General features: G+C 38.0%; 1 protein-coding gene across 1 annotated transcript in view; it reads left to right on the top strand.

Annotated features, from left to right (window-relative positions):
- The window catches only part of FREM3 (FRAS1 related extracellular matrix 3), a 68,882-nt gene that overhangs the window by 38,508 nt on the left and 11,868 nt on the right, over positions 1-18,506 (top strand). Inside the window, 7 exon segments of the mRNA XM_074864952.1 lie at positions 8,135-8,284; positions 10,516-10,725; positions 11,758-11,955; positions 12,547-12,711; positions 13,947-14,129; positions 15,700-15,830; positions 17,397-17,555. Coding sequence (XP_074721053.1) covers positions 8,135-8,284; positions 10,516-10,725; positions 11,758-11,955; positions 12,547-12,711; positions 13,947-14,129; positions 15,700-15,830; positions 17,397-17,555 — 1,196 coding nt within the window.

Here is an 18,506-nt window from a genome sequence, read left to right as displayed (position 1 = left end):
CTCTGTTATATGAAGTAGAAGCTAAAGACGCAGGAGAATATTTCTATTAGCTACTGTTTATTTCTACCCTTTTGTAAGTCCTGCAGAAGTCAACTAGTCAAAACAGACACAGTTAAATTGGTGAGGGGGAAAATGTTTTCTCAAAGGAAACATGAATGGGCCAAAATTATCACTGGTGTAATTTCTCTGAGGCCAAAGGATTTACATCAGAAGTGAATTTGCCATGACAATGAAGTTAATAAGAGTATCACAGTCTTTAAGTTGATGAGATTTGTCAAAAGGCTTCTTTATCTCTTTCAGAGAATAGGAAGAGAAAATAATGCATAACTAAGCCATTGTGGCAAGGAAAGAATTGTTTTCTTTACCTGACTCAATGACCAGATTTTCATTTTCATGGAAAACAAAATCATTTATTATCAGCAGATCAAAACTGCTTCCTATGCAGTTTTCAATAGATAGAAAATTATTTGATGTATACATAAAGCTAAATTACCATATAGATAATTATATTAGTTGACAGAAAATTATCATGCTTCTACTTTTCAATACAACTTTGATAGGTTATCATATATTCACTTTCTTTCCTTCTTTGTTACAAAGCTTTCTTTCTAAGAGTACCATCCAGCAAAATACTTAATAACCTATCATCAGACAAATTCTGGGTAATTCTGGACTCAGCCTATGTCATATGGAAAGATAGCCAGGGTTGAAGCTCAATTTCTTAAAGTGTGCTCTGAAATGAAGAGTCTTTTAAGAATGCATCACTTTGTAAGACTATTTCCATTTTGAATAAACAGACAGAAAAGAAGCTGCCACTCTATTTTGATCTGACCTGGAAGTAGACTGCTGGCATTGGATTGATTGATAAGAAACTGGACAACCTCCTTTATCAAATGTGTAAAATTTGAGTTTCAAAGAGTAGTTTCACCAGTTTTGTTTTTCTGCAGAATGGCACCTTGATCCACCAAGTTTCTAATTCTTATACAGTACTGTAACTGTATATACAGTGGATAAGTATGTATACTTACCGCTCCTACAGTGGATGGTCCTCCAGTCCATTAAAGTGAAAAAGAAGATTTCATAGCCATATGCCTGGTTGTGTCTGAAAGAGGAACACTTAAGGGTTTTTGTTAATACTGGGAAAAACAGGTTGTTTAAACAGATAACATTTCTCAATGTAAAGTGCAATATGCTAACAGCTGAAGTATGCAGACCAAACTTGGAATGATTTTTAGACTCAGCAAAGGAATAAGGCAATAGTAAACCTGAAGGTGCCTCTTTCCAACTGGAGAAAAGCTGAGCACAGCTTTGATATGGGATGTGACTCTATTCACACAATCCTTTGGTCAAGTTAGTTATGATGAGGTGTGCTGTGATGCCTCTAACAATGACCGGAGAATCCTACAAGGAGAAAAAGAAATTAATTGAGAGATAAAGGCTTTAAAATATATTTTAGTAGAATTATTCACAGCCCTAAGGGATAATAATAATCCTGTGTTAGCCAGCCCTAGAAAAAGAAAAGGAAAATGCAAAATTTTATTATTAGGATCTGATAGTGTTCCAAAACTACTTGTATGGATATGTGACCATACACAGCATAAATTAATGTTGATTCAGGCCATGATTAGCTTTAATATAAATGAGCCTGGAACATGACACACATTTTTTGCATTTGTGGGGTTTTTTTATATTACAAATTTTTACAGAAATGTCCATAATATGGGCACCACTTCCAGAATTTTACAGGTTTATGAACTGCTTAACAGCTTAAATAAAAAGTAAGTAACATTGCAGCAAACTACTAGGCATAGTCCTTCATGGCAAGTACCAGAAAGATCTGAGTTCTGAACCCCTTTGTTTGTAAGTACAGATGGTAAAAATATAGCTGGGTTTAAGTAAAGGGCACAATAGCAGATAAGCTTGAATAATTACATCATAAGTGCTTAGATACCGACATAGGTGTTAGACTACATCAGTGCAGTCAATGGAGCTTTTGTTGATAGTGAGATAAAGCCTTTTTGACAGTGTAGGGAAGTGTGCAGCTATGACCACATACAGATATATGCAGTATGAATGTGTTCCTTGCTATAACAAGCAGCACAGGAAGTACTCCTCACACTTTTTCTAAATAAAAGTAATTTGGGAACCATTACTTTGCTCCTTTGTTCACCCATGATGAGATTCTGTGAACGCTCTCTGTCATATATATAAAAGCAAATATCTTGTGCTGATTTTATTCACAGCATTCCACATCTGATGATGATCAAATAGAAAGAAAGCAGGTTATTGTGTGATATTAGTATTGGTATTGCTTAACATTGGTAAGGTTTGAAGTAACAAATACATTTCTTGTCAACAATTTAAAAAAAAAAAAAAAAAAGACATTTGGGAGAGAAAAGGCTCAAGCTTCTTAGACCAAAGAAAGCTGTATGTAAATGCCACAACTTTAATGTCAATCATTTTGGTGCATGTCAGTGGAAGTTGAAGAATTAGTTATGTTAAGCAATCTTAAATGTTTTCCTGGCAATTAAGCTTTACAGCAAGAAGGCAAGTCACTTGAAGTGTCATCAAGGAAAGCAGTCAGTATGTTGTCAGAGTTTCTGTTAGCAGAATTACTGCTGTTTAAGTAGTTATACAGAGTGGTTCACAAAGTATATAACATATTTTGGAAAAAACATTCTAGCAGTAAATATAATGTCACTGTAAGGTGAGATAAATACCAGGCATTCAAACGTTATTAAATTCTCTTAGTCACTATTCCCATTTTGAAAGTCAGATACCAGAGCACAGGCAGGAATGGAAATTACTTTTGTCTTGCTGGCCGTTCTGTTGAGATGTCTCATGAGAACTTCATAAAGCTTGTGAGATCACTGGTATCCATGGTGCTATGTGTGTGTGAAGATGGAGGAGAAAGCAGTTTCTTGGTTTTACTGTTTCAGGGTTCAAGGTTTCTTACGTATATTCCACATAGGTTTTCCTCTCTGAAAGGCCCTGTCTTGCTGCATTTTTAAACAAGTGGTTCTGTATAACGACCTTATACTGGAAAATAAAGCACACATTGCAGTGGCTTTTTTCTGTGAAATGCATGAAAATTTTCAGTGTTACCTGTACACGAGACTGTTTTCATCTCTCAGACTACAACTGTAAAACTTATCCCTCTTTAGCATCTGAAGGATTCAGATTTCCACCATCTGTACTCAGGTGTGGTATGGTTTGTGTATTATATGGAGGAAGGCATAGATCCAAGTGTGAAGTATGGTTTGAGAGGCATACGCCCAGGGATTCCTTAAAGAGAAAAATGACTTTATAAAGAAAAAAGTCCTAAAATTTTGTTGTCAATGTCATAAGGAGAGGCCTCCCACAGGCTGCCTCCAGTGAAGATCCATAACTCCTCACAGAATCATGTTATATGCACATAAAAACTAGAAATAACTCATTAGGTCTCAGGTCTTCAAAGTCACCAGTTTCATATAGCTTAGTGCATGAAAAAGTTTAAAACTTAAATATCTCTAATTATTACTCCACATTCTCATAGCATCATGGTAACAAATAAAGGAAAGTGTTAGTTCAAGACTTAAAAAGAAACAGCAAGTTAATAGTCAAGACATAAAGTCTATCCTTTGATCTAGGGTGTCTCCAAGCCAGAGAACAATGCAGGTTTTGTAGTAGACCCTTGATCCTAAACCAGTAAGCTAGAAGTTGTGTATCATTTTCCTGTAATGTGGGCACCTGGGAGCATGCTGTCCTGTCCGTGTCTGGCTGAGCAAAGGGTCTGGCTATTCAGTAAACAGCTTTGAAGAATTAGGTGCAAACAGTTTGTGATTTTTCTGAACAAGTGGAAATCCAGGTTAGCTCTTTGCTTGAGTGTTTAAGTGGCATCACAGGTAGAACAGGTTTCAGGACCACAGCTTAAAAAAACCCAAAGACCAAAAAAACCCTAGAAAATTGGCTGGCTTTCCAGGCCAAACTAACACTTAGAGCTATTATTTTATGAAGGAAAATTGATTTTAAATTAATAGTTTTATGGTATTTCATGATTGAAATCACTATTGTTTACTAAAGATTACTAGTTACCTCAGATGCTGTTCTGCTTTCTTAGTTAAATGTTCAGTAATTAATGTAATGATTTCTTCAGGGATCATCATAAAAGGGAAAGAAGAGTATAAATGCATGAATGACCTCCCCTTTTAAAACTGCTTTTCTTTTTTCCTTTTTCTTTTTTTTTTTTTTTTTTTTTTGACTTGGTGTATCAGCTTTTGAAATCCTAAATAAGGTATGTGTCTTTAAAATATACTGCCTTGGTAGAATTTAAGTGTACTGAGGTTATCTTTGGGCTCCTACTAAGAATGGGTTGTGTTTCAGAGACAAGTGATTACTTCGTTGTAATAATTGAGTCACAAGTGTCATCTTCCTTGAGGGCTGAACCTCAAGTGTTTAACAGCCTGTTGACTGATGTTTATTATACCTACTATTTTTGGGAGAGTAGGTGTATCTAGATTGGACATTCGGAAACTCTGAAGACACAGAAGATACTGTTGAATATATCAATGGTCACAGTATCCGAGGAACAATTCTCTCTCATTGTACTATATTTACATGGGAAACATGTTCATTTGGAAGATTAAAAAAAAAAAAAATTATAGCATTACTTATTTTTATCTTATTTTCATCTGCTTGTCTCGAAAATGAACAAAAGTATTTGCTTACTCTGTATTTTTCATTGATAATACAATAAGATTAAGAGACTTTGGATTGTTGCAGGAAGCATTTCAAGTTCTCTCAGCAGGAGAATTATAAAAAGCTCAGCACAATTTAAAATGACAAATTATGGTAAGGATAATAGAAATGGGAAAGATGACTGTAATAAGAATGATACGACTGATTATTGCATTTCCTTAAGCCATATTTCAAAACAAAAAGCTTGTTATCAAAAGGAGCAGCACCGACATCTGAAGTTATAATGTTACAGTCCATACAGTTGTACAAACAGTATGCGCATTCAAGGGGGAAAAAAATTTACTCTCACAATTAAGGAGGTTGCTATTTAAAGTCCAATTCAAGACAGTTATCATGGACTGCAATAAATTGAACTGCCTGATCTCTTAAAACTTCAAAAGAATTACAACCTGTACTTGAAAATCCATTAAGCTGTGCCTAAAGGAAATTGATGGACTTGATATTTGAAAGCAGATTTCTATGTAAATAGAGAAAATTAACCAGTCTACTTTTTAAACTAATCTAGAATCTCAGACAGTTCTTTCAGAGGGGAAGAAGAAATGAGAAAGAATAGATGATATATTACAAACTTTTTTTACGTTTTTAAAAAATATGAATAATAATTTTAACTACAAAGACTATTGATTACTCTTGCTGAAGTAAATACTTTGCAGTGATCATCATCATGAAATGTAGTCAAAATTGTAACAGTATTTGTCAAGTTGTATTTTTCCAAATGGTTTTTCCATTCCTGGTGGAGGACCCCAATGATTTTTCTGCCCACTCACTGAAGTAGGATCTTGGTCCCAGTGACACCAATATAACCTGCAGTGTTGCCATTGCCTTGTGAGGAATTACTCTTTCTGTGCTTTACACAAACAGAAGTGTAATGACTTATAGGGCATCAGAGGTCACTTGATAATCCATTAGCTGTGATAAAAAGGCATGTAAGTTTGGATATTTAGACTCCTACTCTTCTCCCCACCATGTGGAGAAGACTTAATAGTTAAAAATGCATAGCCTGTGGGAAGGGAATGTGATCATCTTCAAACTCTTACCTGTCATGGCAGGGGGAAAAATGCCAAAACTGGCAAATAACTGATGATTAAAACTGCTGATTGGAGGGGTGGGAGGAAGGTGGAGAGAAAAAATTGTGTTGGGATACTGCTTTAGGCAAGGCAAAATTTTCTTTGAAAACATCTTGAAGTATTTAATTGACATAAAATGAGACATTCAGTTTGACTTTCAGTTGTGATACCCTTCTTCTTAAAACACAAAAATACTTCAAGAAATGAAAACCAATTTTTCAAGAAAGCCAACACCTCTGGTCCCCCACAGGTTGCAGTTTTTAGCTAGAAGTAAGTTCTGCAGTCCTGATGAATAGATACATCCCTCAGAAAAACACATTTTCAAAGAGCTTTGTGTATTGTTAAACTATTTAACCCACCATCAAGTGTCTGGTTTCATTCTCCAACCTTTCTCTTGAGTTTTGCATCCAAAAGCTTTGCTTTGTTAGACATCCTGCTGGGTGACTAAGGAAGGAATTGTTTCAGCCTTTTTAAGGGTAATCTATCAAAAGGTTGAAAATAAATATTAATGCAGTCCTGCTTGGAACATTTGTACCTTCCTTAATACTGTGTGCTGAAGATCTTATCTGCTTATACAGTAAGTCTTTGTGATTATTAGGGTTTGCTCTGATGGTAATGTGAAGGTTTGCAGTTCAGTGGCTCAAGAAAATTACCGTAAGTATCCAAAGGTGCCTGCAAGCTGGAGTGGCAATCTTTATATAGGTATGGGCCAGATGGTGTTCTGATGTTTTTATATATACATGGAAGAAGGAGATAGTGCCTCTAGGCAAATGTAAAATTCACACATTAGCTGAGCAGTACAGTCTGTCCCTGTTGAGAATAGAACTTAGCTAGATATCCTCCCCCCATTCGCAAAAGATCATTTATTTATGTTTGGGAAGGTAAGATCCAGAATGTAAAAAAATTATTACTAGGATGAGGCACTTTATTATTGAATTGCTTGACATTATGTACAAAATCTTGTGTATTTTTCTGTGTTCTATTTGGCACATTGAGTAATTGAAAACTGTTTGTCCCATCTGTAAAATTGGCTTTAAGTCCAGTAATAAACTGAGTTCTGGAAAACACCAGAAATTTAAAAAGTCTTTATGGACCATGTTGTTTTACTCTAAGCTTCCATTTCCTTAACTGTAAGAGACAACGATCACGACTTCTAAAGCTTTTCAGAGTTCTTTGATTTTCCCCAAGAGGTGCAACAGAACTGCAGTGTATTAGATGAGTGCCAGGCTTTTGTGCAACTGCTGGTGGTTCCACTAAAGAAGATACTGGCTATTGTGCTAAAATAATGTTACTGTGGTATTGGAGAGGTTCTCTACATTGTGTTCATATAGGTTAGTAATAATATACAACACAGACAAAATGTGTCAGGCTTTATTAATACTGATAGCATGATAAAGCTTACTATTGTTTAGGTGACAAAAGTAAAGGAGGCCATGTATTGAATTTAGCAGACTATCCATTAGTAAAAGCAGCAGGTATAATGTGTCTCCAGTGTGTGCTGCTTCATTCTTCTTGATGGGTATTCAGAAAGGCAGCTAAATTGGCTCTGGTTTGAGAGTCTTGTGATGTTTGATCTCTTACGCTAAACAAGAGTCTGCTTAAACCCGATTTAATATTGACCTTTTGCATGACCTGGATTGTGCAACTTTTTGTATTCCCTATGAATAACTAAAGTCAGTTTACCACACTGAAGAAAAAAACAGCTTGTAACCCTTTCATCTGCTACATCGATGTCAAATGTATGCTTTGAAAACAATTTAAAAAAAAAAAGTCTAAACTCTTGAAATCCTTCAACTGCCTTTATCTTTTAGGGAGAGGGGAAGGTATATTTAGGTATCTACTTCCTTTAATAGTAAATTTCAAAAAAATTTCTGCCTTACTTTACTTAGCAAAAATGTAATGGAAGAACTATCCCATATCTTATGTCTATGTTATGCTACATTATCACAATTCCTGAAGTGGCCGTTTTACTTCAGATGGTAAGGTAAACAGCTGGCTGTGGAAGATCTCCATCAGCTGCAGATAAGATAAAAAATATTTAGATACAACACTTTATTTACTTAATTCAAGGAGTGTTTACTTTGTTTTTTAAAGGATTAAAACCCCCTTATGTTAAGTTGTAGGCAGGTGTATTTATGTAAGCGGACAGTAGATATTACTGGAATTTGCAGGGGAAAATGGTAATTCTGGGTTGGTTTTTTTTTAACATATTAAAAGTCAAACTGCAGAGTTTAAGCACTAAAAGTCAGACTGGAGAGTTGAAGCACATGTGCACAAGAGCAGGCCAAAGAAGCTTTTTCAAAAATATATGCATTTTTCTCTGTATTTAGAACCTATTTTGTACTTTGCTAACACTGAATATCAAGTGGATGAAAGCGCTGCTTATGTGGAGATTCATGTCTGGAGGACTGGAACAGATCTGTCCAAAGCAGCTTCTGTCACAGCGCGTTCCAGAAAAACAGAACCAGTGTCAGCAGAGGGTGAGTTACGTAAAAATGTTGCTTAGTTTGCCTTGGAGTATGTGAGCATGTGTGAGGGACGTGACAGCATGGGAAATGGGATACCTGGCATTCACTCTTGTTTATCTTCAGTGTATATATGGGCTGGAAAAGTTAAGTAAAAGACATAAGACGTGGATTTATCAGGTAGAAACATGATATTTGTGACCCCGTTGTGTATGGCAAGAACAGCTCAGCTAAGCTCACTGACTTTCTGAATGTGAATAAAATGATCATTAATTTACTTGCACCTCAACTCATGGCAGACATTGGGGGAAACAACTTGAGCGAGAGAGAGTGTTGTCTTTATAGCACTGTGTTTCCCTGGAATAAAACTGAATTTACAGCATAAACCTGCGGTTGCCCTGAAATGATTCTATCAGTACAGTAGCCAAGGAAGCTTTATTTATCTGTGAGAGCTGGTATAGCTGAGATTTTAGGGTGCCTCAGTTACCGTGGGGAGAAATTCTCGAAGGCACCACCAGTGTGACCTCCAAGGATTTTCTCTATCCAACACTGACCCAAAATACCCAAAATCTGGTGACTGTGTCTGTAAAACCCTTGTTTTGTTTCTCAGTCCCAATGAAAAGTCATTTTCGCTATCAGACTTCGGGAATACTTAGGCTGGCCAAAATTTTGTGGTGCTGTTTAAATATGTTGCTTGACTTGCTAGCTGCTAAATTAATTTTAAGGAGCAGTTATAACTGCTGGGTGTCAAGGAAATCAGTTGCATTAATGAGAATTTCTTTGTTCAGCCCGACAAATTGATGACACACTGGCAAGAGACAGGTAAGGCTTCAGAAATTTTCGTATTAATCAAGCTGAAAGCAAAATTGTCTTTTTTAATATGTGTGTGATAGATGATCAGATTTGCTACCAAAATAACAAAGAGTTAAAGCAACTAGTAATGCAGCATGTATGATTGAAGGTACAGTTAATTAACTTATAATGTACGTATATGAAAATAGAATTTGACTACAGTTACTGAGGAACAGAAAAGCGGTTAGCAAAATAAACAATGTGTGTGATGAATATGTGAAGACTCACTATTCAGGTGAAAAAATATATTTGGGTCCTACAGGATTTTCTGTGTTGTGCATAAAGTAGCGAACTAATGTTGCATTTCTAAACTTGTGGTTTTAGTTTTTTTTAAAAAATCACTTCTGCTAAAGCCTACTTATGAGATTTGGAAAAAATACCCTCTTCATTAAATCTTTTCCTAATTTTAAGTATTTATAGAGTTTTAAATGCAAAAAAATCTTAATATGGTTGTATATGAAACGCCTATGCGCACAGTATTTGATTAAGGAAAACAAAACCTGTGCAAGAACTGTGGTTCTTCATAATGCACAGATCCAACCAGGGAGGTCAGCTTTTATGAAGGTTAACTGTTCCTTGCCTCTAATCCAGAGGCTGCAAAATGATATGTAAAAGAAAAAGGCACAGTTGCTTTTAAGTATGTAAATTTAAACATACTGTGACAAAGAAGGGAAGGAATTGCTGTCATTACAAGCAACAAGTAGAACATTTAAAAGGGGATAGGCAGGAACACTCTGGGTAAAAAGAATGTAAAATTATGGAAATAGAATCTCAGTGAAACAATGGGACAAAGAGGAAGGAAGAAGTGAAACCATTATACATCTTCCAGTTTAGATTTAATAGTCTCATGCACACACACAAAAAGTCATTCTAGGTGTTCTCACCTGCACTGAAGCTGCCTCCTTCTTTTAGTGATGAGACAGTGGTAACAGTATGATTTTTAAGCTCAGTGATCTAGCCTGGTGCAAGACACTTTTTCTTAGGGTACAGCTGGAATTATTCTGGCACAGACATCTGCTCCTTTAAAGGTAAATAACTGAGTAAAACCCCATGTATGTAGTCAAGACTTGAGCGAAAGGGTTAAATTGCTGTGGTTATGAGGTCTGTTGTGTGTTGTTGATGCTGTAGCCTGTTACTCTGCGGTTTAAGGGGTCTTAAACAAGTTTTAATTGTGCTGATTGCATAAAGAGTGAATGGTGATCCAGATAGGCGTTTGTGTGTGTTTTGCACTGTATATTCATTGTTCCCAAATTTATTTGTGCATGACAAAAATCTAAATTGAATTTTCTCCAGGATAGCAGTAGAAACAGCTATGAACACATTTCACAAATGTACAAGTGAATGTTAACATATAGTAGTAACTGACCATACAAGTCTTGTTGCTTCCCAAACAGCTGGATTTGATTACGTGGGCATCAGCCGTAACCTGGATTTTACACCGGGAGTCAACATGCAAGTGTTTCGAGTGATCATCCTTGATGATTTGAGCCAGCCTATTCTGGAAGGTTCCGAGAAGTTTGAACTAGTTCTCTGCATGCCCACGAATGCAGTGCTTGGAGAGCCCAGCAAAGCCACTGTCTTTATCAATGACACTGTCACTGACTGTAAGTATAAAGGGAGTGGGGGACAGTTTTTTTCAAGAATTTTTCCTCTTAGTGTTTTAAGTGCACTTAGAAGGTGGAAGAGCTCTTTTGGCAGTAGCATAAATTACTATGTGTATATATGCTGTGATATATCATTTACCCCAACTACATTATAAAGATTAACAGCTGTGTGCTACACCTGAAGTTGGAATACAGGGCTATAGTGTAGGGCAGGTTCTTTACTCTGTCTTCTCTTCCTTCTCATTATGTACTTGAAGACACTGTTTTGGACAAGTTAACATAATAGTGGAGCTGTGCTGCGAGCTAAAAGTACACTTGCTTATGCCTGGTGCATTAAGGCTATTTGAATGAATATTAATTTGGAAGGTAGAGAAGCCATAGGGATTAAACTTTTTTTCCCTAGTGTAGTTATTTGAACACTAAAAATTGTAGGGAGCTAAGTTTTTCAAATAATAATGAGATATTGATGCTCATGCTATTGAATGAAGCTTTTTACTGTGTTGTCTCTTCTAGGGGAGCATTAAGGTGGGGAAAAAAAGGTAGGTGTAAAACTTTAAAAGCCAGCAACACTCAACATAGCACAATTTTGGGAGGTTCTCCAGCAGTTGGTAAATAAACCAAGCTGACTCTTAGCGGTCTCAGGTTTCTGCAAATTCACAGCACTTCAAAGACTTAAAAAAGCTATATTGTTTTAGAAAACTCATTCTCCAACAGAACTCTGAAGAGTGGTTATAGTTTCACTGTGAAATCACCAAGTTTTAGCTACTGGAGAAGACTGGTGACAGAATTAGTACTAAATTGGCAATTAGTTGCCATAGACCAGTTAAGTATTTGAATTTGTCTAGATTCAAAATCTGTGTTTAAAAAGCATGTGTAAATCTGAGCCTTCTTCAGTTTACTGTAAAAGGTTAACAAATAAAATGCTAAGTTAAAGAAAACTATTACTTTTTTTTTTAATCGAGGAAAGTGATTAATATTTTCTACCCATGTGTGAGGGTCCTTTTCAACTTGCGTAACATGTTCTGTTGTCAGTACCCAAAGTCCAGTTCAAAGAACCGATGTACGTGGCAAATGAGAATGATGAACAGCTGGTAGCCCTCATTTATCGAAGTGGTGACATTAACCATAAATCCACAGTGCGTTGCTATACTCGCCAGGGTTCTGCCCAAGTTATGATGGACTACAGTGAGAGGCCAAATACAGATGATTCTGTAGTGGTGTTTCTCCCAGGTAAGCTTTTCCCATTGGAATTTGAACTTAATTTTGTCTGACAAGTAATCTGATGGTGAATAAGAGCTAGACCTCCAGGACATTCTGGGAGTTGTTATGCCAGTTAAGCTTCTGTGGATAAAGAAGGTGACACAGGACTATTTAACTAACAGTTTTGTGACTATGACAGCAGCACTTTCAAATGCTATTATGGCTGAAGCTGGACAATAAAGAATTCGGTAATACTGACCATCCTCTGCTATGCTTTTCAGCATAGCACTTGTTCATGAGAATAAGCAGGAATGACATTGATACAGTGCTTTCATCAGAGGAGAGTCAGAGCAGCCGGTTCTTTGCCATGTAACACCCTGCTGAATGGTGCACGGGATGCTGCTTAGTTCCTCTTGTGGCAGAGCCTTGGGATTTTTCCTTAGCAGAGATTGACTCAAGCACAACAAAAAATTGAAGGATTCCAGTCAGCACTAGTCTCTGCTTCTGTGTTCTTGAGACTGTCTTTTCTATGGCAAACCGGAAAAAGCGTGGGGGTTTTTATCCTGGTTTTTTGCGCTCCTATGAAGATAGTGTCTTGTTCTTGTCCATACCTTTCTGCAGGAGAAACTGAGAAGCCCTGTGTGGTAACTCTGGAGGATGATGTAATTTATGAGGAGGAGGAGGAATTCAGATTGGTGCTTGGAACACCGAAAAGTAATTCTACTTTTGGTGCTTCCATTGGGGATCAGAAGGAGACCGTGATCAAGATTAAGGATGAAGAAGACAGTGAGTTTTGTGTTAGTTGTTGATTATATACGTAGCTGCAAACAGGAAAATGGGACTAATTCCATTCAGTTCAACAGTTTTCAAAGTACCCAGTACCAAGCTTTTCAACAAACTGTCAAGTATTTTATTTTTATGTTTTGAATTTGCACCTTTTTAATCTATTCTGAATGCATCACTGGCGCTCTGCCTTTTGTGAGATAATGGGAAGAGAAATCCTCTTGTTTATTTCCATTCCATTTATTGCTCTGTATGTGTTGCTTTGATAACAGTATCATAAATTTGACTAAATTGAAGAATCATGGATGCCTGGGGTCAAATTCACAAAACTTTCAGCAATATAATAGGGACTTTTATGTACGGATGGTACAGTTTATGCATCTGAAAATATCAAAAGACGTGTTAAAAAAAAAAAACAACCCCAAACCATCACAAACCAAACAACCCCAACGAAACAAAAACCATAATTGATAATGTTGTAAAATGGACACCTTACAAGTCGTGGAGAGTAATTTAAGAAAATCAGATTTATCCCATACCTTTGACAAGGCATTAGAATAAATAACTTATAAAAGTAACTGCTTTCTTCAAAAGCTAAACATATTTTATCTCTAAATATTCCACTCTAGGCTCCACTGAAGCAAACACCAGAGGACCACGTATTCTCCTTTTAATAATAGCTACATGTTGTAATTAGCTCTGCTTCTTTAAACCTGCCAACCCACATGTCAGTGGTGCTCAGGTTGCAGGGACTAATACCGCGGGAGGTTAAAACCTTCTTGGAGACATCAGCACAAACACCAATATGGTGGTTACAAAATGTCCGTTTATTAAACTGTGTATTTTACATATATGCGTTCGCCAAGCACCTCCTTCGTGGGTGTGCCCTTAGTGTTACAAGCCTATCCATCACGTTACCTCGTAACAAGGGGGGGCTACAGCTATTCCCTCCGTACATCGCGAGATCTTCTGAACGCCACTCCCTACAGCTACAAATGTCTATCTGAATTCCAGTTTCTGAAATATTTCCCTTCTATCATTCCACACTGCAGTCAATAAACCAAATAAATTAATAGCCAGACAATCACTTTGAATTTTCAGGTTTGTTATGACCTTCTCATTTCCTTTGGTTTATCCACTCTCAGATAAGGTATTTGCACTTGGTCTAGTTTACATGAGTAAATTTATTTTTTTTTTTTAACATTCAGGTTTCTGTTGTGTTTTTTTTTCTTGTCTAGAACCAGTGATTAAATTGTCTGAAATAAAACACAGCATTCAGGAGCCTCAGGAACCTGGAGAAATTGCACTAGTAAGAATCCATGTTCTACGCCTCGGTGATAGCTCCAAAGTATCTGTTGTCAGAGTGCACACAAAGGATGGCTCAGCCACCTCAGGGGAAGACTACAATCCAATGTCAGAAGGTAAGGGCTTCATTGGGTGTAGGGATAGGAAACATTACTTTGGAAAATTCCTTCCTGCAAATGAATGCTGGACAGGGAGCTGAATTCTTGTCTTGGTAACCAAATGGCAAGTATTGTACTTTAGACTAAGAGTTCCTGCTTCACTTTGTGTGTTTTGGAATCGGAGATTTGAGCGTTGTCTATTTTTGTTTTTCTCCAAGGTAATTGTGGGACCTGTAAGGGACTGTATTAGTATAGGATTGGACGTGAGATCCTGTTTGCTCTGGGATACTTAGAATTTCCTAACCTGGAATGCAAACTCCTGATTTCTTCATAAGAATGAAAGTTCAGCCTAGCTCAGGCTGTTATCTACCCAAGTCATGTGTATGAGCAGAATTTGGTTCTTGAGCTTTGCCTTCAGGTCCCCTGAGGTGGCAGAGGGTTGGGATATTACGATAGACAGTTTATACAGAAATAGGCTCACATTCCTGGTTCTACTGTTTTAAGGCAATTGTCTAGATTTATTCTGCTTTCATCATCCTGCAGTATGGAATAGAGATCCGCCCTAAGCATGTACAGTAAGAAGCTGCCAGTGGTGGCAAGCTTTTCATATGAAAGCCCACTCCTGGGAGCTGGCACCTGGGTCCCCTGTCTCCCAGGAAGGAGTCCAGACTTTGAGGTTACAGACCCATATTCTTTTTATGTGACCCGCTGCATTTCGATTTGCTTTCCTCATAGTGACATGGTTTTGATGGAGTGTCACCCTCACAGGAACAGTTTATAGCCTGGTGATTATGCAGACTTCCTAGGGGTTTAGCTTTTCTACAGTGTCTCCCAGGGAGGTATGACCTTGAATATGATGAAAGTAAAATGAGGTCTCTCATTTCTTGAATATTCATGCTATTGACTGGGCTGGTGTCAGAAAAATGAGTACCACTTCCTCCTGACTCTTAGCAAGAAATCCCCACTTGTTTTCCAGAGGAAGGACCATAGATGACTATTTCTAATAGACCGTTCTTGTCTTGGGATTTCATGTCTCCTAAAGACCTAACTAATGCCAAGTATGTTGACTTTTCGGCTCAAAGTGCGGGTGTTTTGGATCCTACTTAAACATGCACTGCAAATGGAGCCTGCGGCAGTATCCATACTGGTATAATAATGTACGTGGGACCATTCCTTGACATGCAGATCCACTCTGTTGAACTTTCTTTGCCACTGAAGCAGCATCTCTACATGCAGACTGCCTCCCTGGCCCACACTAATTCTGAACTGTGTCCAGGAATTGTTTGGAAGAAAGCTATTTGGCTTGGCACAAAATCATGTTAGGATATTATGTTATGATGTTATTTTAAGTCTTCCAACAAGTCATCAATATCAACTTGTAGTTTTTTTTCCTGTCCAGCAAAAGCAGGTTACTTTCACTTGGTCATTGTGCTGAAGAACAGATACTAACAGCTCAGTCTACTACTACATTTTACTTAGAGCAAAACCATGTTATTGCAAAAGAATACTGTACTTGAACATAATTACCAAAGAAAACAATTGTTTGGCTCTTGATTTTGCATTAATTTGTTGGGTTTTTTTTAATCAGATATTGAATTCAGAGAAGGAGAAACTGAGCATTTTGTTGAAGTAGAGATTCTGTATGACGGCATAAGAGAAATGAGAGAAGCATTTACAGTCCACCTGAAAGCTGATGAGAACATGGTAGCAGAGACACAGGTAACCACTGTTGACAACAAAAGTTGCCGTTTGTAATGATGATTTTTTTATTTGTGTAAAAACATCTAAAAGCCCATGTACTCACAGCATGCATGACACCCTGGTATTCATATGCTCCTGTGGTTAGTTTGGGGCATACCTGTATAAGTTAGCTGAAAATCCACACGCTTTGAACAAAGTCTAGAAGCACTGAATTACAAGTTTTATGTGCGACCCACTAAAGGCTTCACAGATAGTTTGGCAGTGGAGAGCGCTCTCATTCTTTCCAAGTTTTTGGTATACATCTTAGGAAAGTATGGTGCACTAATTGGCTTGCAGAAACCTGTTCTGACTTTTCCCATTACAGATGGTGAAAAGTATCAAAGATTTAAAAATATAAAAAAAGAAAGCAAGATGCTGTGATTGGCAGGTTTTGTTTGTATTAATAGTGTCTCTGGCTGCTACCAGACCCAGATCAACGGAGATCCTGCGTTGGTCGCTTTCTAAAGGTGTGCGTTGAGCTGTGGCAGCAGCAGCTGCAGCCATGCTGTGGTGCTCTGATCGGTGCTCTGCACCGCTTCGTGGGCTCCAGAGTAAGGCACGAATGGGGACACATGGGTATAGATTTGTCTCCCATTTCTTCCTTTATTTTGGTGAAGCAGAGGAGAGCACAGCAAGTGTTAGCGCTACTACAGTTCTGAAGAGCACCGCTTGCCATTTTGGGCTATCAAATTTGACTCAAACACTAGCAACTTCTTATTTCAGTATTATATACGTTAAATTACTACATGCAGAGAAACTATGGCCCTGTGATCCATTACATCATACTTGGTAAATTTGTAGGCCGCACTTTTAAAAACAGAGGCTCTAAAGTTTACACACAGTCTTAAGTTGGTAAAAGCCTAAGCTGACTGTCAAGTGATACCAAATTGATGTGTAGGCTGAAGCTACTACATGGTCTCTGGAATTAGATTAGGAGAGTTTGGGGTTTGTTTTTGTATTTTATGTTTGTGGCAAGGTTTTGACAGGAAGTCAGGAGTGAAGTTGAGTGTGGGAAAATGAGGAGGAAAAGTGGTGGTTTAATGTTTGTCTTTGTTTCTTACTAGCCAAATCTACTTTAATTGGCAATAAATTAAATTAATTTTCCCCAAGTTGAGTGTGTTTTGCCCATTAGTGTAGTTGGTGAGCAATCTCCCTGTCTTTAGCTGGACCCATGAGCTTTCTCATCCTGTTTCTTCCTCCTGCCATGCTGAAGATGGGGAGTGAGTGAGAATTGGGTGTGTGTTTGTGCCAAGGCTAACTTTTTTTTTTAAAGAAAAATGGGAATATTTTATTTCCCTTTTCGTAGTGCTTGCGGAATTAATGCTTCCTTAATTTTTAGCTGGTTGCGGGTGAACAGGTTTTAAGTAGAAAACCTATAAAAACCGCTGAGGAGTGAATCTTCCTTAATACAAAGCACCATTTTATCAAAGAATCCTGGGTAAAACCTTAATGAGTTTGGTGGCAGAAATTAAGTTGTGGGCACAAATTCTCCTTCCCTCTCCGTTCCTTATTTTCAGCAGTAACCTTTTCTCTCTCTCAACTCAGATGAGTAAAGCCATTGTGTACATTGAAGAAATGGACAGCGTGGCAGATGTGACGTTTCCAGCTGTGCCCCAGGTTGTCTCACTTCTGATGTATGATGATACTGCTAAAAGCAAGGAGAATCCACACCCTCCCACTGGTTATCCTGTTGTCTGTGTAACGGTAAGGCTTGTTTCTGTATGCTTTTGTCCAACTTACTCATTCCATGCTCTGGATCATGTAAGAAAATTGAAAAAGTGTTCAATTCTGGAAAGTGACAACTAAAAGCAGCAAGGTGTTACTGTGTCAGAGACGCTTGTGTAAGTCTTTCTGCTGACCTAATTCAGAAGGAGAGCTTCCAAGAGAGGGTCACTAATGCCCCTAGGGTCACTGTTTCTGCAGTGAGTGTTTCTTGCTGATCTGAATAGGTCTTTGGTACTGGGCTGTGCTGCCAAACTAATACCCGCTTCCAGGGGATCACTTGGGCACATGGAATGAGGCCCAGAAAAATAGAGGTTTCTGAACCCAAAGCTGAGCAGGCAGGAAGGTGAAGAGGAGCCAAGTGCTGCCCAAACAAGGGTTGTGGCTGGGCCATACAGTGCTTTCCAGAAACAGTTTGCATCCTGGGCTTTGTGAGCAGAGCTGTGCCATGAGCAGCTGGGCAGCAGATTTGACCAAAGCTGACTGAACAGCCTCTGGTATCAGCCATCTGCCCCATCTGCAGGAGACTGCTCTCCCACACAGAGGGACACGTACTTGTGTGCCTGCCGCTTCTATGTAAAGTCAGGTGTTTTAAACTGTTGATCAAGGATGATTTGGGGGGGCGGGGGGGAAGAGCTGAATTTCGCACTAGCAAAAGGCACACGTTCATCTTCGTTCCTGCTTGATTCTGTTGTGGGAGAGCAGCAACAGACTGCTGGGAGGAGTGCAGTTGTAACTTGGCAGCTCTTTGCCGGGGATGTATGAATTCAGCCCGTTCATTTTATGTTTCTAACAGTTTCTAATTTATTAGAGTGGTTTCAAACTGGGATTTTTCAAGCTAGCTTGTCTAAATTTAGGAGAACTGACTGATGTTGTCAAACAAGAGTTCAGATTTTGGAGTTAGCACTAGCATTTTCCAAGTTTGCATGGTCA

Source organism: Strix uralensis, chromosome 4, assembly GCF_047716275.1.
Source record: "Strix uralensis isolate ZFMK-TIS-50842 chromosome 4, bStrUra1, whole genome shotgun sequence".
Taxonomy (NCBI): domain Eukaryota; kingdom Metazoa; phylum Chordata; class Aves; order Strigiformes; family Strigidae; genus Strix; species Strix uralensis.
Note: the sequence above shows the minus strand (reverse complement) of the source record. Positions and strands in the feature narration are given on the sequence as shown.